General features: G+C 45.0%; 1 protein-coding gene across 3 annotated transcripts in view; it reads left to right on the top strand.

The window, feature by feature from the left end:
* The window catches only part of LOC145349491 (rho guanine nucleotide exchange factor 7-like), a 112,102-nt gene extending 84,482 nt beyond the window's left edge, over positions 1-27,620 (top strand). The window contains exons 15-22 of one of the 3 annotated variants that reach the window (XM_080198027.1): positions 312-451; positions 2,084-2,308; positions 2,573-2,666; positions 4,071-4,160; positions 8,094-8,270; positions 21,803-21,902; positions 23,220-23,274; positions 25,001-27,620. In XM_080198027.1, the coding sequence (XP_080054153.1) occupies positions 312-451; positions 2,084-2,308; positions 2,573-2,666; positions 4,071-4,160; positions 8,094-8,270; positions 21,803-21,902; positions 23,220-23,274; positions 25,001-25,123 (1,004 nt within the window). In that variant the 3' untranslated portion in view covers positions 25,124-27,620. Of the gene's footprint in view, positions 1-311; positions 452-2,083; positions 2,309-2,572; positions 2,667-4,070; positions 4,161-8,093; positions 8,271-21,802; positions 21,916-23,219; positions 23,275-25,000 lie in introns of all 3 variants that reach the window. The other 2 variants (XR_013888080.1, XM_080198026.1) reach the window with 2 other exon arrangements.
* The last annotated feature ends 284 nt before the right edge of the window (positions 27,621-27,904 follow it).

The raw sequence follows: 27,904 nt of genomic DNA, 5'->3' as shown, positions 1-27,904 counted from the left end.
GGAAACCCACGGAGACACAGTGAGAACGTGTAAACTCCATGCAGACAGTCACTTGAGGCCGGAATTGAAGCCGGGTCCCTGGCACTGTGAGGCAGCAGTGCTAACCACTGTACCACCGTGCCGCTCCAGAAGCCAATCAGATAATCCCCAGGCAATTGACCCTCGAGTGTGGGAAAACAGCCAGGATGGGATTTTTGCTAAAAATGTAACATTCCGTCAAAGCATCAGCTTTTTAATTGCATTGTGAGGAAATGTGTCAGAGCCGTGACTGATCTGTTGATCTATCTCCTCTTGTTCTACTCTCTCTGCAGGAAGTATGATTGAGCGGATTTTGGTGTCCTGCTCCAGCCACCAGGATTTGCAGGAATGGGTGGATCATCTCCAGAAGCAAACTAAAACACCCAGTGTGGGAATTGCTGTAATCAGACAGCAGTCTGTGCCGTGCCACACTGTAAGAGAAAGGGATAATCTGGGCGATTTCTGTAACATTAAATGCTGCAGGAATCGATTCATACTTGTAACTTCCTGGAACTGTACCTGAGTACAATATAACAGCTGTGTGTGGCAGGGAGTGGGGCAAGCACGAGATTCCAAAATTGCAGCCTGCTGGGAATTTAGCTGGGTGTAATGGAATTGAAACTAATGGAACTAATCGGGGTGCTTCCCGAATTGGGGATCGATCCGTAGTGATGCCAGTTTTATGCCTGGGCAGCAAGTTGCCAGTGACCCCAATGAGCCCAGTCTGGCGAATAGTCACCGTTCTATTGAACAGGCTTTGTGAGGATATCTTGTATTAGACTAGACCTATATTTCACAGCATATAGAAGGTCTGATCTAAATAAGGTATTTAAAATGATTGTGGAGGTGTTGCTCTGGTAGGAGTGGGGTGGAGGGAGTTCTTGAGAGTGGAAATCTGGCACTTGCACCATAGAAAGATGGGAGACAATTGACAATTTTAACACACAGATTGATATTTTTGTTGGGATGGGATTATGGAGCCAAGGTTTGTTGATGGGAGTGAAGTCACAGATCAGCTGTAATTTCACTGAGTGATAGAATAGACTCAAGGGACTGAATGGCCTCCTCTTGTCTGGTTGTTCTCTCTAGTAGCCTGTCCAATATTCATACCTTAACCAACATCACTAAAAACAGATTATCTAGTAATTCCTTTTTTTAATGATGTGGAGATGCTGACGTTAGACTGGGGTGGGCAGAGTTAGAAGTCTCACAATAGGTGATGAAGCTGATCACCTGAAGAAGGAGCAGTGCTCCGAAAGCTCGTGATTCCAAATAAACCTTTTGGACTTTAACCTGGTGTTGTGAGACCTCTTGCTGTTTTTTCAATGGGATCTTGGCTGCCAAGTTTCCTACATTAATCCAGTGGTGACATTTCAAAAGCACCTCATTGGCAGTAAAGTGCTTTGGGTGTCTTAAGGTTGTGAATGGTGCTATAAAAATGCAAGCCCTTTTTCTTTTTCTCTGATTTAATTGTGTTTATCTCTTGTCAGGTCAGAAAGCCATCCAGAGCCATCCCTACCCCCAGCCCCTTTGGTCATGGATCTGCCATCAACCTCCCCATCTCCCCACTCTCTTTGGTTGGGGGTCTTCTGGTTTGTTTTCTCTCCCAATCCTGCCCCCCTCCCAAACCCGATCAGAGTTCTGTCACGCATCCCCCTCGCAATTGGGGTGCTGCAAACCCCCCCCCCTTCCCCTGCCTGGGGTGTGGGCTCCATTCCTCTCCCCCTTGACTTTGCCCCAAGCCCAGCAGGTGTGTGAGAGAGCCCCGGACACACTGCTCCTGTTTGTGTTAATACTCTGTCTCCTTTCAGATTTATCTGTGGGATTCTAGAACTCTGGTCAGATCTGAGAGCAAATCCCTCAAGTGTAGATTATAAAACCCTGCTTCAATTAGAGACAATTGAGTTTGAAGGATTGGGAGGTTGGAATGAGACATAGGGACACACCCCATGAGGGGAGGTGCTGGAACAATGTTTAGAACATGGGAGTAAGAGCAGGTACTCAGATTCTCCAGAATGGAAGCACTGCTTCTCAATAACTTGTTTTTGTTGTGTTCTGTCTGCAGCTTCCACTGCATCCTGTGACGCCTATCAACAAGCATTCTGATGGTTATCCAATATCTGTGACTCCTTCCTATCATACTCTTCCACACCCTTCCCTGCATGGAACCTCACACAGCTCTCTGTGCTGGGGACCTCTGGAACCACCTAAAATGCCAAAGCCTTGGAGTTTGAGCTGCCTGCGGCCTGCAGCCCCGCTGAAACCATCAGCCGCTCTGTGTTATAAGGAGGTTGGTCTTAATTTTTCAACACCTGGTGCAAGACTTGAGATTGATTTCACTCTGATTGGCCTGTTAGATTGCTGAAATTTATGTGAGGTCAGAGTTCCCTAGATCTTCAGGTATTCACAAATGTAAATTGACCCAAATTAGACTGTCCATTTGGCATTATCTCCCAATTCTTTCTCCCCCCAGTGCATCCAGTTGTCTTCAAACAAGCAAACAGTGCAACACAGGATCTACCATTGTGATGATGTTTTCTTGTGTTTTGTGCAGGATCTCAGCAAGAGCCCTAAGACCATGAAGAAGCTGCTTCCCAAACGCAAACCGGAAAGGAAAGCCTCCGATGAGGAAGTTGCACTGAGGAAAAGTAAGTTTGTATTCAGTTGTTGTCTCTGCTCTGCCGATCTCCTTTGTTACTTTCCCACTTTCTGCACCGGGCTTAGATTTCTACATTCGTTACCAATTATAGGCGACCAATTGGCAAGAGACTGGGAAAGACAGGAAAGTTACTCAAATTAATCAGAGATGGTTTGGATTGCACCAGTTATAGATTGTATTACTTAGAAAGGTATTGCAGTTTGTATTGTAGTGACTACCTCAGTGTAGATTGTCCAAATATTAAATGGCTGTCATTTGTGAAAGAAATTGAGCGAATAATCTTACCATCAACAAACAGCCCTGATCTGGATCTTCTGTCCATTGCTGCTTCTGTTCCACGCGTGGGACCTTGTGAAATTATCCAAATGGTTGTGTAGAGGAACTTACATTATCCATGCCCCTGTGGAGTGAACCATTTCACAGAGACCAAGGCTCCTAACCTGCTGTGTTTTGTTGTTGCTCATGGATTGTCCTGAACTTGGTTTGCCTCCAGTTCTCACCTGTCTTTCTCATTGTCCTTTCTTGTCCATATAACCTTGTCCATGAGACGAGCCCCCTGGTCCCTTGACCTTATTCACCGTGACTCTCGTATCAGCCATGGCTCAGTTGCAGCACTCTTGCCCTTGAGTCACATGGTTGTGGTTCAAGTCCCACCCAAGGGTTTAGTACAAAATTCAGACTCACACTCCCGTGCAGTATTGACGTTCGAATCCAATACAAAAAAAAGGGAGAAAGATTAGATATTTTTCCGTTGAACAAGCTCATTTAGCTTCAGTGATGCAGCAATAAAGTTCAGATCACAATGATCTGACTTGGAGAAAGAGACTGTGAAATGAGCAAGCCGGGCCAGAGCAGGATGTTGCCTGATTGTAGAGTTCTGGTCAGATCTGAGAGCAAGTCCCTCAATTGCAGATTACAAAACCTTGCTCCAATTGGAGACAGTTGAGTTGGAGTTGACTGTTGAGAGACTTTTGCCTCATTGCATTGTGCAGTCTCGGAGGGGGAGAGCTCGCAACCACACATGGGGTGATGCAGCCTTTGGGAACTCTGATAGAAGGTAAAGGAGATATCTCTAACATCTTGTTGAAACAAGGATTTGACCTCAAACAACAGGCTGCCTTTTGGACATGGCTTCAGTAAGCAGCTGTTGGCTAAAATTTTATCTTTAAATTTTGTCAGTTGAAAGGTGGACAGTTCAAAGCCAAAAATAAAATCTGAATTTTCATTCTGCAAATTAGGGACTTTGAGAAAACATCAATCTTTGTGACTGAAAATACAAGTGTTTGAGGCATTTTCTCTTTGTGATTCAGATTTCCAGCAAAGTCATATTTTGCTCTTGTATCAATGTTTTGTGCCAGTGTGTTTTAGGAGAATTTTTGTTTTTATTAATCAGGCACAGCAGCTCTTGAAGAAGATACACAGATCTTGAAAGTTATCGAAGCATACTGCACTAGTGCCAAAACCCGACAAACACTCAACTCAAGTAAGTGATAAAGCAACTTTATGCTGTTGAATGAGCCTTATTTGGAATGATTCCTCTCAGATTTAAGAGGGTTAAATTTTTCAATCCTCCTGAATTTCAGTATTGTTTTCCAGAAATTGCAAGATATTATGTTGCAGAATTTCCAAACGAGTGCAGTTTATGATTGATCAGTTCACAAATTTATGAAAAGCTTCATTCACTTTTCCCCCAGCCCACTATGAAGTGAATCTACACCTAAGCGCTGAAACAATGACCCTTGGATTAAGTTGATTTCTCCATGGCACATTCAGTTAAAGCTTTAAAGTCAGATTGGATATTGAATATAGATATTGTAAAAATTTGTGTCGGTTTTTCAATTTTAAGAAGGATTAAGGCGAAAATGGAAATAGTGATTGCAGTGAATCAGGACAGACTGAGACTTTAACGTGGAGCACACAGCTCATTCTGAGAGCCCAAGTTATATTCTTAAACACCTGTCCATTCCTCATTTATTTAATCTTGTCAAATTCAGTCACCTCCCTGTGCAGTCCATTCCAAACACTCCAATCTCAGTGCAGGAGTTAGATCTGATCTGTCCTTCATCATTCTGATTTTGGGCAGTGTATTGCAGAATCTAATAACAAATAGAACTGATCAGTCAATGCAACTCCTGGGGAATTTTCTGAATTTGTGCTCCTGTTTGCTGTCAGTGAGGATGAAATCCCAATGAAACAACAGATGTCCTTGACACTGAGCCCTCGTATGTCCAACAGGAGCAGCATCTTCTGCAAACACAAGTTAAAAGAATCCTCCTTATAACTGGATGTGAGACAGTGTGTCATTCGTTACCTCATTGCAGACTGGCTGGTGTTTCATACACAAATCACATTATTAAATTTGAGCAAAGTTTGAGATAAAGAATCATGGAGATATCATTCCAGCAATCAAGTAGCTAACTACCTGAAAATTGACTTTACTGTAGGTTTGAAGTCAGTTTGAAAAAGAAGGGTTAATGTTGATCATTGCAAATTGAGCCTTTTTAAAATCAATGCCATGATGGTTTAAAGACCTGCCTATAGTTTATTAATAAAGGACAACCTTTAATTTGGTGATTGTAAAGTCAAATGATGTGTGTTTTGAAGCTAAATAATATTGGAAAGTGAGAAGTCATTCAGCACCTCAAGCCCATTCTGTCATTGAGTTCGATCATATTTAATCTGTACCTCGGTTCCATCAACCATTGTAGCTCTGTAACTCACGATACTTTTACCCAACAAAAATCCATCACTCTGAGTTTTGAATGTTCCAGCTTATCCCTAGTATCCACAGCTTTTTGAGCCACAGACTTCCTGATTTCACTGCCTTTAATCTGAAGAATTGATCCCCCTCGTTCTGTGGGAATCAGGCCGACTGTTGTAATAGGTTTGATATTTGATAATGATAATTAAACATTGACACATGATTAGTGTAACTGGACAGAGATTTAAATGGCATAGAATGGCCAGACAGTATAATATTCACGTATATTCCAATTCTTTTGGTTAGTATTACATTAACATTGAGACCAGTTTTGAAACCCTTGGTCCATTTCTTGCACATTTTGTTTCGGTAATCACAATCTACACAAGTAATTTTCTAACATTCAGACAGACTAATGTAGAAAGGGGAGGAGGAAGGAGCAAAAGGAAATATCAGTGAGAGGATGGAAGAGAGGAGAGATTAAGACAGAAGAGATGATGGTACAAGGCAGAGGAGATGCTGATGGGACAAGAAAAGAAACAGAAAGCTGGGTCTAGAGGAGATATCAACATTTACTGCAGAATCATTACTAACACTCACTGCCTGAAAAAAAATGGAGAAGAGATCACGATTTCAACCGTTGAACTTGATATTGATCGTGAGAGATTGCAATATTCTATCGAAAAATGAGTGCCCCGTTCTTCAGACTTTTGTTCACCTTCTTTGGAAGAATGTTGGAGGCTAAGGACAGAGAGTGGGGTGGGCCAGAGAACTGTAATGATGTCCTTACAACCTTCCCGGCTCAACATTGAGTTCAACAGATCATAACCTCTGCTCCTAGTCAGCAGGTGCTGGGAATGATTCTGTTTTTTCATTTACACTGCCCCTAGACCTGACTTGTTTTTATTCCTGTCCCAGACTCTCTTTACCTTTTACCATCATCCCTTTCATCATTTAATCTCTCTTGTCTTCCACCCTATCACACACCTTCCCTAATACTGTTTCCTTCCCTCTCCTTTCTATTTGTTTGAAATGTGTTACATTTCTAACTTTTTCCAGTTCTGACAAAGGTCTTTGACCTAAAACATTAATTGTTTCTGTCTCTCAGATACTGTCAGATCTGCTGAGTATTTGCAGCACTTTGTGTTTCTCTCAGTGTATATTCTAGACCCTGTCCAATTTACCCTCTGCAAATCAAAACCTGGAAGATCAGATATACTTCACTCTGATCTCAAAAAATTCTTCGTATTGTACCTTTGTTACTGTAGAATTAACAAGACTTACTGGTAAAGATTTGAACCCCATTTAAAAAGTGGCAAAGAACTATCAAGCTCCCCTGTGTCTTTTCATCAGGGGTGATTTGTTAGAAAGAAAAGTTCCAGAGATTGAGGATCTGGACCGAGAAAGGGTTGATATGAAATTAGGTGTAAGATTTAGAGCAGAGTGTAAAAGTTTTATTTACACAGGAGTTTGTGAAACTGGAATGTAGCACTGAAGTTAAAGGCTGAATCAGAAACTTTGATTTGATTAGCGTTTGAGGAAAAGGGGGAACAAAAGGGATATGGGAACAAGACGAGATTGGGGTGCTGCTAATGTGGAGTGAATGGGAAGAGCAGTCTTGTAAATTCGGTGCAATGTGCTGACCCTGGCTGTGATCTATAATGATGTTGAGATGCTGGCGTTGGACTGGGGTAAACACAGTAAGAAGTCTCACAACACCAGGTTAAAGTCCAACAGGTTTATTTGGTAGCAAAATCCACTAGGTTTCAGAGCACTTAGGACTTTAACCTGGTGTTGTGAGACTTCTTACTGTGATCAGTAACCCAGGATGCACTTGGCCCTCAGCTTCTTTAATCCTTGGCCTTCCTCCCCTCCGGTCCCTCGTTTCCTCGGCCCTCCAGCTGTTTTGATTTAGAGAGTCAAGCTCATGGCCTTGCTACCCTGGCTGACACTGGAAATTGGTGATATTTTCAACCATGGCCCTTCCCTTTTCCTCCATGCCAACAGCAGTCACATTATGGGAATGTTTTTAAATCAAGGGAGAGATTAAATGATTAATCCCACAGGTTGTGGAATTTTAATGACTTCTCTTGGAGCTTTGATAATCAGAGGGCTTTCTATACCAGCAAGCGCAGATTTACTAAATCCAACTTTGCATTGACCTGAACCATTACTGACAACTGTAATAACACACTTGCTTTCCTACAGCTTCATAAACCACGTCCCACAAACATCTAATTCTGCTCCATTCTTTGCAGCAGTTTCACTACTAACCCAGAGTGTCAAAGTCAATCTGTGGTTAGATTTCTCCAAATCAACTTTCTTTTGCATTCTTAATGTTTCTACAACTTTTTAACCAACCACGTGTCTAAATTTGTGGGTTTCCTGCTTGGGGGTGGGGTGGGTGGGAGGGGAGGTGTGCGAGAGATTAATGGATCAGTCTGCAATCTGCTATTTAATGCATTTTTAATGTATTGAAATGTTTTGATCTGAAGATGGGAGTGCCTTCTGAAACTAACCCTGCTGTAGAATTTGTCTCTTGCCTAACAGATTTTTTTTCTCTCCTTCTTGTCTTCACTCCACCTTTGCTTTAATTTCACCTTTACATCTGTTACTTTCTTTTCCCATTATCGTCCCCCCCCCTTCCCCCTGACCTTGCCCTGGCAATGCACCCATCACCATCCATCCATCCTGCCACCCACCCCTCCACCTCAGCATGGCAAGGCACTGACTTGATGCATAATCATGTTTTGAGTGACGATGATCTATCAAGCCTGGAGTCCCCGGCCCGGCGAAGCAGCCTCTCCCGCTTGGAGCCTGCTGATCTGTCTGAAGACTCTGATTATGACAGTATCTGGCTGGCCCACAGTTATCGAATGGGATCAGCAACTCGTAAAAGCTGTTGTTCGTATATCTCGCACCAGAACTAAGGACATGTCCAGTTTTTAAGAATTGCTTGTTGTGTTAATTTGTTGTTTGGTGATGTTTCCCTGCTATACTGTGTCTTCATGTTAATGTCAAAGAAAAGTATTTTATAGCTCCTGTCCAAGGTGATTCCATTCCACCATCCCCACTCCCCCCACTCCTTGGATGGTGAGTCAGGGGAGCACACAAACACTCCTCTTCCATTGGTCTCTGCTGACTTCAGCTGGTTGGCCTCAGTATCCTGGGCAAGGGCAGAGGACGTCAGCCAAGATTCCTGCTGCTGCATGGTGCCCACTGGACCTCCTTGCAGACGTGTACTTTGGGTAAGCTGTGTGCAGGACTCTGTGGTTGAATAGCTTGCTTGCACGTCCAGATCTGCACGTTGAGTGGACAACCAAGGGGCAGGTGCTAGATGGTGACCGCAGCCTGTAGCGATTAGGGCCCAGTGAGGACCAGAATGGCCTTGATGATCAAGCAGGGGGGAGAGGAGCAAACTGACCAGGAGGAGGAAGTGAGTATTGGAGGCAGAAAGACAGAATTTTCTTGTTCAGTAATTGAGATGCAAATCTTGCCTAAATGGTACTTTTCACATTCTTGTGCATCCTTTTGTTCGGCAGTTCAGGAATATCCTATCTTTGGTTGATTTGGTTGATAGTAGTAACATTTCATTGAACAATATTTTGATAGTGATTAGATATTATGAGGATGCGATATTATGAGATTAAAATTACAGGCCTGTTGTATACATGTCTGCTGTAGGTGGCACTGAATGCACAGAGTGGCATTTTCCCACCCAAAGCTAGACTAAAATTTCTGGTTGTACAGATACCGAGATTTGTTAGATTACACACAAAACTTTCAGTAATATATTGTATGGCAGATCACTGGGAAGGTTGGAGGCTAGGATTTCTGACTGTGAACTGGCTGCAGGACTTCACTCGATGTGACAGAGGCTTATTCAGGCCCCTGCTCGAGTTCTTGCGAAATTCCCCCCGTACCAAAGCTCTGAAGACTTCTGTGTATCAAATGACCCTCCATCCACTATAGAAACCCACTGAAAGGCCCAGAGTTCTGCTGTAGGAGTATTAATTAATGTTCTACACGTGTCAAATACTACACAATGCCAATTAGTATGCTTCATAGAGAACACTGACCAGCCACAGTGTCTGGAGAATGTACAGAGGTTGATTGGTGGAAATCACTGGGAGTGGTGATAACTCGCCTTTTAAATATCTTTCCAATTTAAACAAAGGCAGTTTAATTTAAGTGCGTTAAAACTGAAAAGAGAGGGAGCAGATAAAAGTGGATTCATGTTTTTGTATGATACCATCTCGGACAACAAATACTCTCTGGTTTCCAAAACTTTTTAAAACTACCAAAAGTTCCACCTTCTGCAATTCCAGTTGAATCTTCAGTGGAATATCCAACAACAACAGGTAGTCTTCCCAACTCAAATTGTCTCTCGAATGGGGGACTGAGGAGCTAAAAGTGAAACACCCAACTTTCTCACAACTGCAGCTGATTTCTTATCATTGCATCATAATATTCTGACAGTGTTTAATTAGACATTACCTTGCTGTTCCTCAGTGACAGCTAATGAACACAAGAAATAGGAGCAGGAATAGACCATTCAGCCCATCAAGCTTGCTGACCATCAGTACAATCATGGCTGATCTTTGAATTCTGCTCTACCTTCCCACTGCCTCCCCATATCCTTTAATTCCAGGAAAGGACAAGAATCTGTCTCTCCCAGCCTGAAATGTATTCAAGAATGCCTCATCCACAACCAAATTCCAGAGGTTCACAGCACTGAGTGAAGAAATTTCTTCTCATCTCTGTCCTAAATGATTGGTTCCTTATCCTGACAGCGTCGCTCCCATGTTTTAGATTCCCTGACCAATGGAAACAATCTCAGCGTCCACCCTGTCAAACCCTTTCAGACTTCTCTAGGTTTCAGTGAGGTAGCCTCTCATTTTTCTAAACTCCAGAGAATTTAGATCTAACTTACTCAGCCTCTCATCACAGGACAACCCCTCCGAATGATCTGCTCCTCACGAACATTCACAATCTAACAGAGCCATGTGTGAAACCTATTCGGATTGGTCATGATATGAAGATGACAGGAGACTAAATTGTAACAAAGGGGGATGGGATTACGAGCTGCTGCTGTTCCCTTCATTGTTAATTGCAAGTGTTGAAGTTAGTTAGGAGAGAATGTTGCAAGTTTCCTGTGCAGGAGTTGGTAAATGGTGAATTTGGGTAAGGCTGTTACAGTCATACCCCATCCTGCAGGGACTGACTTTACCAGCTGATGTGGAATTTGTAAGTGTAGATTCAGCTCACTGGGAGAGATACCAGTTGCAATATCTGGCATTCTAGGCCTTGCAAATGCAGCTCTTATTTGGAGAGCTGAGGTAAAATTGCTTCTTAAAATGAAAATGGGATTGAGCCTCTTTTTCTCCATCATTAATGGCTTGCTAGAGAGATTGTCTTCTCAGAAATGGTCTGCTTCAGACGGCACGATTTGCGCACTAATCCCTCGGAAACCTTGGTTACAGAGACTAGAGGAATTTACTTTTCTTTCGGTTGAAGTTGCAAAATTGATGGAAGAAAATTATTAATTATACTTAACAGTTTTCTGGATAGCATAATGAATATATTTGCCTCAGAGGTAGAGAGGTGATGGCCCAGTGGCCAGACTGTCACCAGACGCTCTTAATCCAGAAACTCAGCTAATGTTCTGGGGAACCGGGTTCGAATCCCGTCACCGCAGATGGTGGAATTTGAATTCAATTAAAAAAATCTGGAATTAAGAACCTACTGATGACCATGAAACCATTGCCAGTTGTCGAAAAAACCCATCTGGGTCACTAATGTCCTTTAGGGAAGGAAATCTGCCATCCTTACCCGGTCTGGCCTACATGTGACTCCAGAGACCCAGCAATGTGGGTGACTCTCAACTGCCCTCCAAGGGCAACTAGGGATGGGCAATAAATGCTGGCCCAGCAACCCCCATATCCCACAAATGAATGTAAAAGTGTTCTAACTCACAGAATCATAGATTTTACAGCAGAGAAGGAGGCCATTCAGCCCATCAAGTCAGTGTCAGCTGATTGAAAGAGCTGTCCAATTGTGCCCACTTCCCTGTGTTTTCTCATTCTCCCCACAGCAGTTTTGTTCTTTATAAGTTGTTCACTTGGCTGTTCAGTGCAGCTCGTTATAACAAGTAAATTATCATTGAGTCCGTGTCAGGTTATTTGTGACAGTGTTGGTGCACAGGTTAACATTTTAAACCGTGTGTGGCTCACAAACATTGAAACTGACAAATGTGTGATTAGTTTACATTTTCAAAGTGTAAATCTGTCTTTTAAGTGTTCCATTCATCATCTGTGTCATACTGAAGTCACGCTGCCTGTTGTGGGACAGGGGGAAGCGACGCTGCCTGTTGTGGGACGGGGGAAGCGACGCTGCCTGTTGTGGGACGGGGGAAGCGACGCTGCCTGTTGTGGGACAGTGTGAAGCGACGCTGCCTGTTGTGGGACGGGGGAAGCGACGCTGCCTGTTGTGGGACAGTGTGAAGCGACGCTGCCTGTTGTGGGAGAGGGGGGAAGTGACGCTGCCTGTTGTGGGAGAGGGGGGAAGTGACGCTGCCTGTTGTGGGACGGGGGAAGCGACGCTGCCTGTTGTGGGAGAGGGGGGAAGTGACGCTGCCTGTTGTGGGACGGGGGAAGTGACGCTGCCTGTTGTGGGACGGGGGAAGTGACGCTGCCTGTTGTGGGACAGGGGAAGCGACGCTGCCTGTTGTGGGACGGGGGGAAAGCGACGCTGCCTGTTGTGGGACGGGGGAAGCGACGCTGCCTGTTGTGGGACGGGGGGGAAGCGACGCTGCCTGTTGTGGGACGGGTGGGGGGAGGGGGGCGACGACGCCTGTTGTGGGACAGGTGGGGGGGGGGGGGCGACGCCGCCTGTTGTGGGACTGGGGGGGGGGGGGCGACGCCGCCTGTTGTGGGACTCGGGGGGGGGGGGGGGCGACGCCGCCTGTTGTGGGACTGGGGGGGGGGGGGGGCGACGCCGCCTGTTGTGGGACTGGGGGGGGGGGGGGGGCGACGCCGCCTGTTGTGGGACAGGTGGGGGGGGGGGGGGCGACGCCGCCTGTTGTGGGACAGGTGGGGGGGGGGGGGGGCGACGCCGCCTGTTGTGGGACTGGGGGGGGGGGGGGGCGACGCCGCCTGTTGTGGGACTGGGGGGGGGGGGGGGGGGGCGACGCCGCCTGTTGTGGGGGGGGGGGGGGGGGGGGGGGGGGGGCGACGCCGCCTGTTGTGGGGTGGGGGGGGGGGCGACGCCGCCTGTCGTGGGACGGGTGGGGGTGGGGGGGGGGGCGACGCCGCCTGTCGTGGGACGGGTGGGGGGGGGCGACGCCGCCTGTCGTGGGACGGGTGGGGGGGGGCGACGCCGCCTGTCGTGGGACGGGTGGGGGGGGGGGGCGACGCCGCCTGTCGTGGGACGGGTGGGGGGGGGCGACGCCGCCTGTCGTGGGACGGGTGGGGGGGGGGCGACGCCGCCTGTTGTGGGACGGGTGGGGGGGGGGGCGACGCCGCCTGTTGTGGGACGGGTGGGGGGAGCGACGCCGCCTGTTGTAGGATAGGGGTGGGGGGGAGCGACACCGCCTGTTGTGGGACGGGGGGGTGGGGGCTGGGGTGAGGGGAGCGACGCCGCCTGTTGTGGGACGGGGGGGGAGCGACGCCGCCTGTTGTGGGACGGGGCGGGGGAGGGGAGCGATGCCACCTGTTGTGGGGTGGGGCGGGGGGGGGCGACGCTGCCTAATTTAAGTTGTCTATAAATTATTGAATGAATTTCAGTAATGAGCACTAACAGTAAAATGGCTGAACGGTGGGATGAACCTATCAGGACTGTGACGCGTGCCTCCGGCCAGGGGCTTCTTTCTGGGATATCCGTTTATAAAATACAGCAATAGAACTGTAGCAATGGACCCACTCACCTTCACGTAAATACATCCCGCATTATAAAAACAACTTTCATTTATACCATCTACAGCTCTTTAGCATCGTTCATTCCTGGGCTGGTTTTACCAGGGCAAAATCAGCCAAAAAATGACACCACGAGGGAGACGTTAGTAACCAAATGCATGGTCAAAGAGTTGGAATATTAAGCAGCCCATGTTTGGTGTCGAGATATTGAGACAGAGAGGGTTAGGGAGGCAGTTCCAGAACTTCAGGTTGAGGTTGAGGAAGTTGAGCGGTTAAAATCAGGATGTGCCAGAGTTGGAAGAATGCGGAGCTCTGAGGGTTGGAGAGCCTGAGGTGGTTGTGGAGGTGGGGAGAGGGTGAGGCCACAGAGGGATTGGAGATGGTGTAGGTCAGAGCTGATGGGTGAGCAGATCTCTGCTGGTTTGAGTATCGGTTTTGGATGAGCTCAGTGGAGAACAGATTTTATCCTCTTTTGGCTTTTGAAAATCTTCTCTGCCCACAATGCGAATACTGAAGTGATTGGCTTTTACTCATTGTGATTGGAGCTGCTGCGATTGTTCCCTACCCACTGTCCAATTGGCTTAAAAATTAAAAATGTGACTTTAATTTCTCCAGTGACATGACTGCCTTGATATCTGTTTCTCTTTGTTGAAGTTTTGCTGTCATTATTTTGTATGCTTCATAAACTGCTTTGTGTCTTTTGTGTGTAGCTAAAGACTGATCAAAGCAATTCTTAAAGAAAGAAGTTACATTTGGATAATGCATTACGTTTTTACCACTTGAGTAACTTCTATTTTGTGCTGAACTAAAGGAGCAAGACTGAAATACCATTCACTTCAAAAACAATGTTTCTGAAAGAAAAGGCAGGTTGTTAAACTCCTCATTTTATCAGGAGGATCTGCTTACTGTTAAAACAAGGCTGGTGATGCAGGCAACTTAATGAAAAATATTCCCAAAACCCAAAAAGCCTTGCATTGATTTTTCCCATTGATCTGATTTCTTTAATACACACAAAATATAATTCTTTCTAAGAACTTGTAGCCAAACAGAGTAACTTATTACTTGACAACAGAATGAATAGACTTTTTGGAAAGTCCCTTTTTCAGTGCTTTCATTGATGCAGGGTGCTTGATAAAAGGTCACCTATTTATTGGAATGCTTGTTAGTGGTATTGTGTGATGCTTTTGTAAATTGGTACGAAGCAATTGTTCAGATCTCTGTTTCACAGTGAAAGTTTCTGTTTAAGAGTAGAATCTGTGCAGCCACATCGACTAACTGTTTGCTGCACTCAGGTCAAAATTTCAACACCCACAGTGCGTTCAATTCTTTCAATGCAATTGTTCAATTCCTGTACCGAGTAGAATAATTAGTTTTTCTTGAAGATTCTTGGCATGTAATTAACTCTGTGGCGTATGCAAGTCTCATGTGTGAAGAAAGGCTGACTCACCACCTCTGTGTCTTTTGGGATTTATTGGAATGGTGCCTAGGACAGACCAGATAAGGACAGCAGGCTCATCTTCCTGAAGATTTTAGTGAAGTGATTGAGTTTTGACAACAATGCACCAGATTTCAGGAGAAACCTTTCCAAAACAGCCCAGAAATGATCAGATTTCATTTCGAACCTGGCGATACCTGAACTCAGGATCTCTGAGTTACTGGCCAAGTGAGAGAAAGACCAGATTAATGCAACCAATTTGCTGTCAGTGTCCCAGTGCAAAGGCTTGCATAATGGGGGCAGGTCAACATCTGGAAGGTGCTGCATCAAACTCTCCCTGATTTCCTGAGGTACACTCCTGTCACACATGATACTATGTCAGGAACTCTTAACTCATTCAACACCTGAAAAACTTCCTCCAGTTGGTTTTACTAATCCATTTAATTCACTGGACATTATAAAACAGTGGCTGAGAATGTGGTAAATTCAACACAAAATAATGTATTCACAGACTGTTAAATTTGGATATAATACTTCCTTTTAGTGCTCATCTGAGAGATGAAAGGCCTCGCCAATAGTTAACCTCTGGTGATCATGGAGTCACAGCATCCCTACAGCATAGAAGGGGGCCATTCGGCCCATTGAGCCTGCACTGACAATAATCCCACACAGGTCCTATCCCCGTAACCCCATGTGTTTTCCCTGCTAATCCCCCTGCCACTATAAGGAGCAATTTACCATGGCTCCACCTAACCTGCGCATCTTTGGCCAACCAAAGTCAATTTTGGGGTTAAAATTGTGAACCGTAAATCCACTTTCCCATTTGTTCCCTTATATCTGGAAATCCTGACATGGTTTGATCCCAGTTTTTGGAATTGATCCATGATGGGGTCTTGATGCTCCTTGAAATGTCTTGGTGAGCTTGCTGGTTGTCCCCATCTCAACGATATTTCTGACACTGATTGACTTTGATTGGCCATCACCACTGGTTAACAATTAGAGAGGCCTTTCATCTCTTGGAGAAGTACTCAGTTCCCACCCAGATGGTAGAGTGTGAAGTCTCCTCTATCTGCGGGCTGTGTTATCCTTACACTTGGCCAGTCTTAGTTTAGTTCTTAGTAAGCGGAGATTAAAGTGTGATGGTGGCCCTGCTGGGTGCGTAGATTTCAGATTTATTCACAAGTGAGGCAACAGTGTTAAAAACAGCCGAGTCCAAACCGCCAGGCCCAATAAATTCCAAGTGGACAGCCAGTGGATGGGTGAGATATTTAGTTAAAGAGCGATGGATTTGCTGAGCCTGTTAGGTTCACAGATATATGAAGTTGCAGGGCTGTATTTTGGATGCCCTGATTTATTGGTATAAGTTCCGTTGCTGTATTATTTGTTTTTTGATGTAATTAAAAGTGATTGCTGCTCAATTATTCACTTTCTTTATATTGAAGAATTAAGCCTTGCTGTTGTGTATAAACAGTGATGGTTCAAGATCATTGACTTGATGAGTTATACCAGCAGGGTATAATGGAAGGTTTCTGGTTAACTTAAGGTGAATATTTTTTGGTTATTATTATTAGCTAAATGGTAAAATGAGTGAGTGAGTTATTACTACGATTTAGGGAGACCATGTTAGCATGAGGTGAGATTGGATAACTTGTCTTGTTGCACAAGACAACTTTCTACCAAACACAACATGGGGTGGCCTGTTGTATACTCAATAGCTTTTGTACTGTGCGATTTGTCAGTGATGGGTGATTGTTGGTGAAAACCAGCTTTAAGGGTAAAATGCCTTTGAATAAGCAATTTGTGTATATCTGAGTGCTGCATATGTACAGTGTGTGTATTGTTGCCTCCTTGTGATTTGCATATATCACACCCAAGTGTTGGTTTTATAAATAATTTCACTTCCGTTGTAAAATACAGTTTAAATAAAATATGCCTTTATAAGAGCATTGATTTCTTTGTATGTTAAGTTTTGTCAATCTGAAATTCACCAGTCTTGTGGCGTGACAAGCAAGGCATTGCTGAGTTTAAAATATTCCAGAATAGAAACCCATCATTTAGTTCCTGTGTCTCTCCACAACCCAATTACTGTCTATTCCAACCTTATCCTGCGTTATTGCAGAACCTGAAAGCAGATCCCTGACATGGAGAAAGTCTGTTCTGTATGGAGATGTGAATATTGTTTCTAGCTGATAAGTAGATGCTATGTTAGATTTCCTGCATCATGGACTGAGTTCCCCTCAGTTTTAGTTTGAAAATATTACTAGCATTTACTTGATTGTGTGTGTGATCCAGTTCTACATTTCCTCTTTACATTCTTCCAGTCAACTCCTCAGTGGTCAAATTAGAGGAAAAATATCACATTCTAGAAGTGAGTTAAGATGATACAAAGAAAGGTAGCTAAGTTGCGAAGAGGATGTAAGGAGTTTACAAAGGGACTTGGGACAGGTTAGGTGAGTGGGCAAAGATCGAACAAATGCAGCATACTGTGGGGGAAAATGTGAAATTGTTCATTTTATCAGGAAGAATTAGACAGAAGTTTCTGATCTAGACAGTGAGAGATTGCAGAGCTCTTGAAATTCTAGCGTGGATCACAAAAGATTAGTCTACGTGTAGAATAAGTAATTAGGAAAGTTAATTACATGTTATTATTTATTGTGATGTGAATTGGATACAAAAGTACAGAGACTATGCTTGAGTTGTACAGGACACTGGTGAGTATGAATATTGTGTGCAGTATTGGTCACCTTTTTTAAGGAAAAATGTATGTACATTGGAAGCAGTTCAGAGAAGGTTTCTTTGACTAATATGTGGAATAGATGGGTTATCTTGTGAGGAAAGGTTTGACAGACAAAGCTTGTTTCCACTGGAATCTAGTAGACTCAGAGGCAGATTGAAACATATAAAATCCTGAGGGGTTTTGACAGGGTGGATATGGAAAGAATGTTTCCTTCTGTGGGAAAATCTGGAACTTGGTTCACTGTTTGAAATTAAGAGGTCACTTGTTTAAGACTTGGATGAGAAGAAATTTTTTCTGAGAGGGTCATGAGTCTTTGGAACTCTCTTCCTCAAAAGATAAAGCAGAGTCTAAGAATGTTTTCAAGACAGAGAGATAGATTCTTGATCAAACAAACGGGTGAAAGGTTATCTGGAGTAGGTGGGAGGTTGCAGTCAGATGAGCCATGATTTTATTAAATGGCAGAACAATCTCGAAGTGCTGAGTGGCCTAATCCTGCTCCTAGTTTGTATGTGCGTGTGTCCTAATCTTTATTTCACGTTTTACACATAAACTTAAATTCTATTTATATTTCCCACTTTAAACTTTCTATTTTTCTGTCTGTGAGAATTCTTCATTCTGATTGGTCGATCAGTCTACCTGTTGCCTGTAGAAGGCACCAAACTGACATTGAGAGCACGGAAATCAGGGTCACCGAACCATTACCGGCAGTTTTCCTCAATGTCACTCATGTTCTTTTACAATTGGTTGCAAAATCTGGACTTTAACATTAGTTAAAAAGTTACAACAGCTCCGAGTTTGTTTGCTGTTTTCTTAAATGTGATGTTTGAATAAATCAGGAGAGAGAAGGCGTGGTGACACTGAGACCTTTTCAGTCAGCTAGGTGACATCAAATGCCCCAAGTTTCATTTCCCCTCTTTTGATCCTGGCTGAATTCAGTGGAAGTGAAATTTGTATCAATTGAATTCTTTTATTGTGTTAACCCATCTACCCTTGTGGCATTTGCTGGGGTTATGGTACTCCCCCTTCCCCATTTAATACAGGAGGGTTTCCCTGTGGGAATTTTCCTTTTTTGGGAAAGGAGAAGGAGCATGGGGAGGGTACCGGTCTGATCAACCAGCACCAGAGGCATGTTGTTCCTCAGGTAACCACATAATATCCCCATGTCACTTTGAGCTGGTGTGTGCCACTGCTCCCAGTGCCATGGATACAAGTCAAAGGGCAGCTCCTGTAGCACTAGGGGTGTTCACTGCAATCCTGGCTGGTGAACAGAACAGAGGCCCAATGAGCGTCTGAGATCTCATCTTTGGCCCTGAAGCATATCAGGTGCTGATACCAGATAATGTCATCAGGCTGTATCTTCAGGCTTTGTGGCCTTGTGAAGGAGTTACATCGAATTGCCTTGGAGGAAGTTGGGAGCAGCAGCCTGTTACTGCAAGAGACTTCCATGCAACCCTGAAATAGGAAACCTTCTGACCTCCACCACTGTCCAAAGTCTCTTCACGTCTTCACACCATGTATTTTTAAGCTGCCCCCTCTTCATGTTCCACAGAGGCACCATCTGTCCCCTCAGGTCACATGGCCATCAAAAAGTTTTCCCTGGTATCCTGACTGATGTTTATTCCTCAGTCAACATCACTGAAAACATGATCACATTGAAGTTTATGGGATCTTGCTGTGCACATATTGACTACTGTGTCTTTGATTCAATCCCTTCAGTGCAGGAGGCCATTCAGCCCATCAAGTCTGCACCTGATACTCCATCAGAGCATTTTACCCACGCCATATCCCCATAACTCCACATATCTACCCCGCTAATTCCCCTAACCTACATGTTTTTCGATACTCAAGGACAATTTAGCACAGTTAATCCACCTAACCTGCACATCTTTGGACTGTGGGAGAAAACTGGAGTGCCTGGAGGAAACCCATGCAGACGCGGGGGGAGTGTGCAAACACCACACAGACAGTGACCCAAGCTGGGAATCAAACCCAGGTCCCTGGTGCTGTGAGGCAGCAGTGTTAATCACTGTGCCACCATGCCACCCATTTCCAGATTGCAACAGTGATTATTTTTCAGAAAGCTTATACTGGCTGTAAAGCACTTTGAGATGTCCTGTAGTTATACAAATTACCATATAAATGCAATTTCTTTGTATGGTTCACGTTCCAGATAAGCCAAGGAAATTTGTAGGAAATCAGTGCAAGAAATAAGGAAATGGCAAAAATGTTAACATTGCTGAACAAACGGATGGTAAAGCTGTAATCTAAACCCAAGAGGGAACCTTTCCAACTGTCTCACTTGTGGGTCGTTCCAGCTCAGCCCTACTGACACAGAAATCATTCTCAGCCTCGATGTAATCTGATCAAGTATTTAACTGAAGCCAGGGCTCATTCCTGGCAATTTCAAGCTGTTGTTTAAACTATTCACTTTGTATGAAAGTGACAGTGAGCTGCTCAAGCACTCTGACCTGAACCTTCCGGGTCCCAGTTACTTGCCCCCCTGTATGATCAGGATGGGGAAATGAGGAGTGATTTGAGGAGATTGAGAAACGAGAGTTGTGTCAATATCAGAATAGGTTTTGTGAATTAATGGACGGAAACTTTTGGAGGTTGTGCAGAGTGAACACCTCTCTCATCTCTCACCTGTTTGCTCAGTAACTGGTAATGTTTATCCCCTTACTATTCCTGCCTCGGGCGGTGGGGAGGGGGGCACGTGAAATAGCTCCATTTAAAAAGAAAATTGGGAATTAGAAATGGGCTAAAATTTCCCTTCAACATCCCCAGGACAGGGATCAACGTAACTGACAATCAAATGTCCCCATGGTGGCTTCACACACACCCCGACTCTCACACAAAGATACATGCACCCCAACTCTCGCTCCCTCGCCCTGACTCTCTCTGACCCCAACTCTCTCTGTCACTCTCACACTCCCTGACTCTCTCTCTCACACACATACACACACACACACAAACACACACTCTCACACTCAATTAGAGAGTCAGGAATCTATTGGCCAGGCAAGGCACAGGGAGTTTGGCAAGACTGGATGACATTTATTTTAATGCAAGGAGCCTGATGAACAAGGCAGATAAGTTGAGGCACGAATTAAAACATGGGGGCAGGATTGGCAGCTCCATATTCCAGGATATAGGATCTTCAGGTGAGACAGGGAAGGAGACAAAAGAAGAGAGAGTGTCATGATTTTGATCAGGGAATCAGTTACAGCAGTAAGAAGGAACAACATCTTAGAAAGCTCTTCAAATGAAGCCAAATGGGTAGAACTTAAAAATCACAAAGGAGCAATCACATTGCCGGAAATGTTCTATAGGCCCTGCCTAACAGTCTGGAAGAAATAGAGGAGCAAATATGCAGGCAAATTTCAGAGAAATATGAAAGCGATAAGGTAGTGATAGTGGGGATTTCAACTTCCCCAACATTAATGAGTTTAAGAGCAAGTGAAGTTATGCTTGAATGGTAGAAAATGTTGGCTAGATTACTGTGTCAGTTGTGGAATCCATGTTGTAAGTGGAATATGATAATACTGGAAAGGGTGCAGACGAGATTCACTGGGATGTTTCCTGGGCTGGAGAATTTTAGTTATGAAGAGAGATTGGATAGACTGGGGTTGTTTTCCTTGGAACAGAGAGGATATGATTATGATGCATAAAATAATGAGGGGCACAGATAGAGTAGACAGGAAGAAACTTTTCCCCTTGGTGGAGGGATCAGTGATTGGGGGCAGAGATTCGGGAGGGGATATGAGGGAAAACCTTTCCACTGAGGGTGGTGGGAGTCTGGAATTCACTGCCTGAAAGGGTGGTGGAGACAGAGACCCTCCTAACATTTAAGAAGTATTTAGATGTGTATTTGTGATGCTGAAGCATACACGGCTATGGACCAAATGCTGGAAAATGAGATCAGAATAATTAGGTGGTGGTTTTAGACTGGCACAGATGCGATGGGCCGAAGGGCCTTTTCTGTGTTGCAGACTTCGATGACTCGCCGACACACAATCACCCAGTGACAGGCTCACACACCCACTGGAGCCGTACAACTGAACACATGGACCGGCACATACTCAGACTGATATGTGAAAACACATGGAAACATTGGTAATCAGTGCACAAACATAGACTGACATGCATAAACACAGATGAACCAGTACATGCACAGACATAGGGATTCACATATACAGGCATGACTTCCCACAGTGACACACACACAGAGGTAGTAGTTGTATCAGAGTATTGCCCTCACATTGCCTGATCTCTCTGTGTAATGACCTGTCCCCTGGTGCCTGGGACAATGATTTCAAACTCTGAATCTTATGTGTTGCAGCGTCTCGTAAAGAATCTGCTCCTCAGGTTTTATTACCGGAAGAAGAAAAAATAATTGTCGAGGAAACCAACAGCAACGGACAGACAATCATCGAAGAAAAGTAAGAGGAATCTGTGAGTGATTCTGTGTCCTGTATGTTGCAATGCACAGTTTAATCATTAGAATAAATGACTTAATCCAAGTGAACAAGCTGTGAGGATTGTTCTCAGTGAGAGCAGGAACAAACTGGTGAGTGGCTAAAGCTGATTGTACAGCAGGAGAGTTTTGAGACAAGCTGTGGGATGCGTCCCAAATGAGAAAGTGCAGCTTGTCTGAGCTGTGAATGTGTTGCCCTGAAACCTGTATGTTTCAGACACCTGACATCAGCACAGAAATCCTTCAAGGGGAAATAAATCAGCAAAGCATCGACAGACTGGATCACTTTTCTCCAAAAAAAAGGAAGGCTGAGGGGTGGCCAGGTAGAGATCGTTAAACTGATGCAAGGATGTGATAGAGTGGATGCAGAATGAATCACCTGTGGGGGAAGAGCAAAACTAGAAACAATTAATATAAAATAGTTCCCAAGAAACCCACTCAGGAATTCTGATGAAACTTCATTAATCAGGGAGTGGTGAGAATACGGAACTCGGGATCTCTCGGAGTGGGTGAAGAGTATGAGGGATAAACACATGAAGGAGAAGGGATTGAGGGGTTACAATGATCAAAGCTGGGGTGAGGCTCTAGTGGAACATAAACTGCAGCATGGACTGGTTTCTGCAGTGTGATGGGATAAGAAAGAGTCCAGAGGGGCAAACAGGGTCTAGAGCGGCAGTTTTTTCACACAGAGGGTGGTGAGTGTCTGGAACAAGCTGTCAGAGGTAGTAGTAGAGGCTGGTACAATTTTATCTTTAAAAAAGGGTTTAGACAGTTACATGGGTACGATGGGTATAGAGGAATATGGGCCAAATGAGGGCAGTTGGGATTAGCTTAGGGGTTTTTAAAAAAGGGCGGTATGGACAAGTTGGGCCGAAGGGCCTGTTTCCAAGCTGTAAACCTCTGTGACTCTAAGAAACCTAAGATGTGATCAGAGGAGGTGTCAATGGTAACAGCAGAATCATTCACCCACTGTCTGAAACAGGTAGGAAGAGTGTTTATAATTTGGAGTGGTGGACTCGATGGAGAATCTGGGAATGCCCCATCAGTAGATGGGATGCTGTTCCTCACACTTGCTTTGTGTTTCTTTGGAACGAGGTAGGAAACCAAGGACAGAGGGGCAGAGAATTAAAAGAACGGGATGTGAAGAGTCCACATTCCTGCCTGCGGACTGAACAGAGGCATTCCGTAATCACCCAAATGTATCTCTTTCATTAATAAACCTCAACATCCAGATTGCCAGTTTGATCGATTGCAATGTCTCTTTGCCTTCCTCTTCATTCAGGAGCCTAGTGGACACGGTTTATGCTTTAAAGGACGAGGTGCTTGAGCTAAAGCAGGTAAATCAATTTGTTGCACTCAAGCTCAGAGGCATTGTTCTGGGTTCCTTCAAATCATTTCCCCAAAAACAGGAACAACTGACTGTGTAACAAGAGGACGGGGGTGGGTTGGAGACAGGGAATGAAATCAGCTCCAAATGCTGCAATGCACTGACTCGTTTTGGTATAATTGTGAGGACGCTAGAATTACAGAAAGACACATCCTTCAACAAATAACAATCCTGCCGCGAGTCAGAAAGTCATGGGTTCAAAACCCCCCCTGCACTGTCAGAGGGTCAGTGCTGAGGGAGTGCCGCACTGTCAGAGGGTCAGTGCTGAGGGAGTGCCGCACTGTCGGAGGGTCAGTGCTGAGGGAGTGCCGCACTGTCGGAGGGTCAGCGCTGAGGGAGTGCCGCACTGTCAGAGGGTCAGTGCTGAGGGAGTGCCGCACTGTCAGAGGGTCAGTACTGAGGGAGCACCGCACTGTCGGAGGGTCAGTACTGAGGGAGCGCCGCACTGTCAGAGGGTCAGTGCTGAGGGAGCACCGCACTGTCGGAGGGTCAGTACTGAGGGAGCGCCGCACTGTCGGAGGGTCAGTGCTGAGGGAGCGCCGCACTGTCGGAGGGTCAGTGCTGAGGGAGCGCCGCACTGTCGGAGGGTCAGTGCTGAGGGAGCGCCGCACTGTCAGAGGGTCAGTGCTGAGGGAGCGCCGCACTGTCGGAGGGTCAGTGCTGAGGGAGCACCGCACTGTCAGAGGGTCAGTGCTGAGGGAGCGCCGCACTGTCAGAGGGTCAGTGCTGAGGGAGCGCCGCACTGTCAGAGGGTCAGTGCTGAGGGAGCGCCGCACTGTCGGAGGGTCAGTACTGAGGGAGCGCCGCACTGTCGGAGGGTCAGTGCTGAGGGAGTGCCGCACTGTCAGAGGGTCAGTGCTGAGGGAGTGCCGCACTGTCAGAGGGTCAGTGCTGAGGGAGTGCCGCACTGTCGGAGGGTCAGTGCTGAGGGAGCGCCGCACTGTCAGAGGGTCAGTGCTGAGGGAGCGCCGCACTGTCAGAGGGTCAGTGCTGAGGGAGTGCCGCACTGTCGGAGGGTCAGTGCTGAGGGAGCGCCGCACTGTCGGAGGGTCAGTGCTGAGGGAGCGCCGCACTGTCAGTGCTGCTTTTGGATGAGTTAATAAACCAAGGCCCATTTGAGGTTCCGTGACTCTATTCTAAAGAAGAATTTGGGAATTTTCTCGGTGCTCTGATAATTATTTATCCCTCAGCCCTGTCACTGGAACAGGTTATCTGTTTATTATCACAGTGCTGTCTGTGGAGCTTACTGTCAACAAATTGGCTGTTACATTTTCTAAAGCAACTGCACTTCAAGCATTTCTTCATTAACAGTGAAGTGCTTTGGAACGTCCTGGGATTGGGAATTGTGACAATTCTTTATTGCCCCCTTCAAAATAACTTCACAAAAAAAAGCTACGTGGAAATAATGACAGGAACTCTGCCCCTGTGCGGACCCTGGCACCCCCTGTGCAGACCCCAGGATCCTGTACATCAGCCAGGACCCTCTTCCATATCCTGGTAGCCCTGCCCATGCCCTGACTGCCCCTTGGAGGCCCCTGTCCAAATCCGGGGCCTGTGTCTCGATGCGCCAGGGCACCATGGTACCAGGTCTGTACCTGACAAGTTGAGTCTGTGTCCTCCTAATGTTGCAACTTCAACCCTCTCATTAAATTTTCATTTTACATTTTGTGTTCCAGGAAAATAAGAAGATGAAGCGTTCATTGGAGGAGGAGCAGCGAGCTCGCAAGGAGTTAGAGAAACTGGTTAGAAAAGTCCTAAAGAATATGAATGATTTCTCTTGGGATGAAACTAATCTTTAGTGAACTTTATCTTCATCGACAGCAGATGGAACATGCACACACAGGCTGGGAATGACTGTGTCTGCCACTTAGCAAGCAAGCACTTAATGTGTTCCTCTGCCGCTGGCTTGTCCACTGTTTTAACAAAGACTTGGTACATTTTCAATAGGTCAATCATCCATTAAAATAGCAAACTGGGGATCGCCATGTGCAAGTGTTCATCCTGTGACTATTACCAGCAGTAATCTTTAGCCTATGCTGGTGTAAGTTTAGTTTCAGTTCCCCGGAGACTGAGTGTGGAATCCAGCCCAATCAATTTGCTCCTCACCTGGTTGTTCCGTCCGTTAATGTCCTGAAGATGTGGTGTGCTGCCTTCTGGAGTGGAACTGCCTGTCGGACAGCTCCGGGATTCTGATACTCCTGCAGTAACTGCGTCCCCAATTGTAACAAACAGGAAACTAATCTTCAGGGAATTTGATACGTCTTTTATCGATTACTGGCAACGATTTGAGGTCAGATCCTGATTGAGACGAGGGTCCAATTTTTGAACTAGACCCTAGGGGTTTGTGTTTGAGATTGGAAAACAGAATGGAATCTGGCTGGGGCTTTCAGCGAACGGGTTCCAGTTTTAGATGTTGGATTGTTTGTGAACTGAGTTTGGTGAATGTACAGCAGTTGGTTGGAAATTTCTTCTGTAGCTGACATTTGATGAAGGCTATATCTGTAAGCGTGGGTGCTGTGAATGATATAATATGCGTTGGGGCTCAGTTTTTTTTGTGATAAAGTGGGAAGGTTGTAGGCTAACAGAAGAGTTCAACTTGGGATGTGCGCATCACAGGGCAACGCTTTGAGAGCCTCTGATCTCACCAGCTTCCCCGGATCAGACAGAACACTCCCAACTTTAAATATCCAGGATGATTCAGACAGACTGACCCATTCTAAATCTCATCCAACAATGCTTCAGACTGGGAACTTTATAGTGTCAAACAACCCTTACTGAGATTGCATGAGAGAAAACTCAAATATGAGCAGCTGTGAGCGAGCTCACGTTCTACTGAACTTGTGATCCACGTGCCTCTCGTCTTGGACAATGTTGAAAAATTTATTCTTTATAACATTTTCCTGATGACACAGGAATGTATAATGGGAAAGGTGTTGTCCTGTAGCACAGCAAGAACTGGTGGGACTGGATCGAGATTTCTGCTCACGCACGCAGTGTTCACTACAGAATCACAATTGAACCTTTATGTTTAAAATCTTGACTGTTTAGTTAAGACTTTTACTTGGGACAAGGGAATAAGTTTGCGGCATTAAATGTTCCCAATTTCTGCTGACTGGGAATTCTCGTTTTCAGATGATTGTGAACTGCACAAGACACGTTTCTTCCTCTGGCTGAGGTTCCGTGATCAGGACTCGCTTGATAAAATCTCCTTTACTTTTCAGTTTGTTTGCAAGTATTTTCAGTGATTAAGTCAGCACTTAACAAAGTTCACTCTGACAGAGTTTGCATGTAGCAAGCACCATTAGTTAGTTCTGCAATATTTCTTTAAATAGCCAGAACTTTAGTTGTTGCTGTAATTTATATGGTGGAATGATCTACACTAAGGTATCAGGCAAAACTGGAAAAAAAAAGTTTATTTTACATTTTTGTTCAGGTTGTTTTGTCAAGAGTTGTGGCAGCTTCAATACTCCCAAGTTCAACATTGTCACAATGCACCATTGTACGTCAGTCTCCCCCTCTGTCGATACACATCCAATTACAGAGGCCAACAATATTAGAATTTTGGATCAAGGCGCAGTAATTACTCCATCCAAATGTTGGGAAATGAGGCAAGTTGTGAAAGAAGTTACCCAGACTGTGCTCCATATCCCAGATCCAAACAGCATTCTTGCTTTGTTTGCACCTTCTTTACTGCCTGTAGTTAAATGTAACCAGATGAGATCTGGTAACGCATCAAAATGAGGGATGTTGGACTAACAGCTCACACTGTTTCTGTCCAGGACACTGGCTTTGTTTAAAACTTCAACTGCCCTTACTGATCCACTCGATACCGGGGATATTGTGGCCTGTGAATCCTCCTGGGGTTGGTTAGATGAAACTTATTTTCAGTCTCGTACATTCCTGTAGGTGATGGGACATTGGATCTATTTTTGATTAATTGTAAAGCTCCTTATTTATCAGCTTGGTAAGTGTGCTGAGGTAATCGGGTAAATGTACCAACTCTCCGTCCTATCCCCTATCTCTAAACTGTGGCTTTAGGGACTCTGAAATACCTTGAGTGAGTTCTTTCACTGACAGATGATCTAAAATTTCTGTTTTAACACTAAACGGTTAATTTAAAAATTCCTGCAATGTATTTAACATTTACCCTTGTGTGAAAGGTGTAACATGAGGATTAAACTTACCTGAATGTTTCCTGATAAAGTGAGATTTCTATGGTCGACTGATATTTGTAATTTAGAATTTTCTGTGTAAATATATCGAATAAAATAATTAACTGAAAGCAGAATTTCCTTATCCTGACTGAACTGTTTGTGTTTACATCCCAGATTCATCCACTTTGCAAACATCACAGCCTCATCATTGCTACACACTGGTCTTGCCTTACTGCTCCCAGTTAACAAATCTTATTCACCACATTCCTGGTTTATCGACCATTGTGTTGGATTCCTCAAGTGTTTCGTTAATTTGCGTTCCCCAGGGAACCTCTGACTTTTTCACTGTTTGCAATCTACCTTTTATCAAGGGGCGATGTGCCTGCTCTCACTGACACTCATGAGGTGACAGTTTGCTGGGGTCAG

The sequence above is a fragment of the Carcharhinus amblyrhynchos genome, chromosome 10 (assembly GCF_965287045.1).
Source record: "Carcharhinus amblyrhynchos chromosome 10, sCarAmb.v2.hapA, whole genome shotgun sequence".
Classification (NCBI taxonomy): domain Eukaryota; kingdom Metazoa; phylum Chordata; class Chondrichthyes; order Carcharhiniformes; family Carcharhinidae; genus Carcharhinus; species Carcharhinus amblyrhynchos.
Note: the sequence above shows the minus strand (reverse complement) of the source record. Positions and strands in the feature narration are given on the sequence as shown.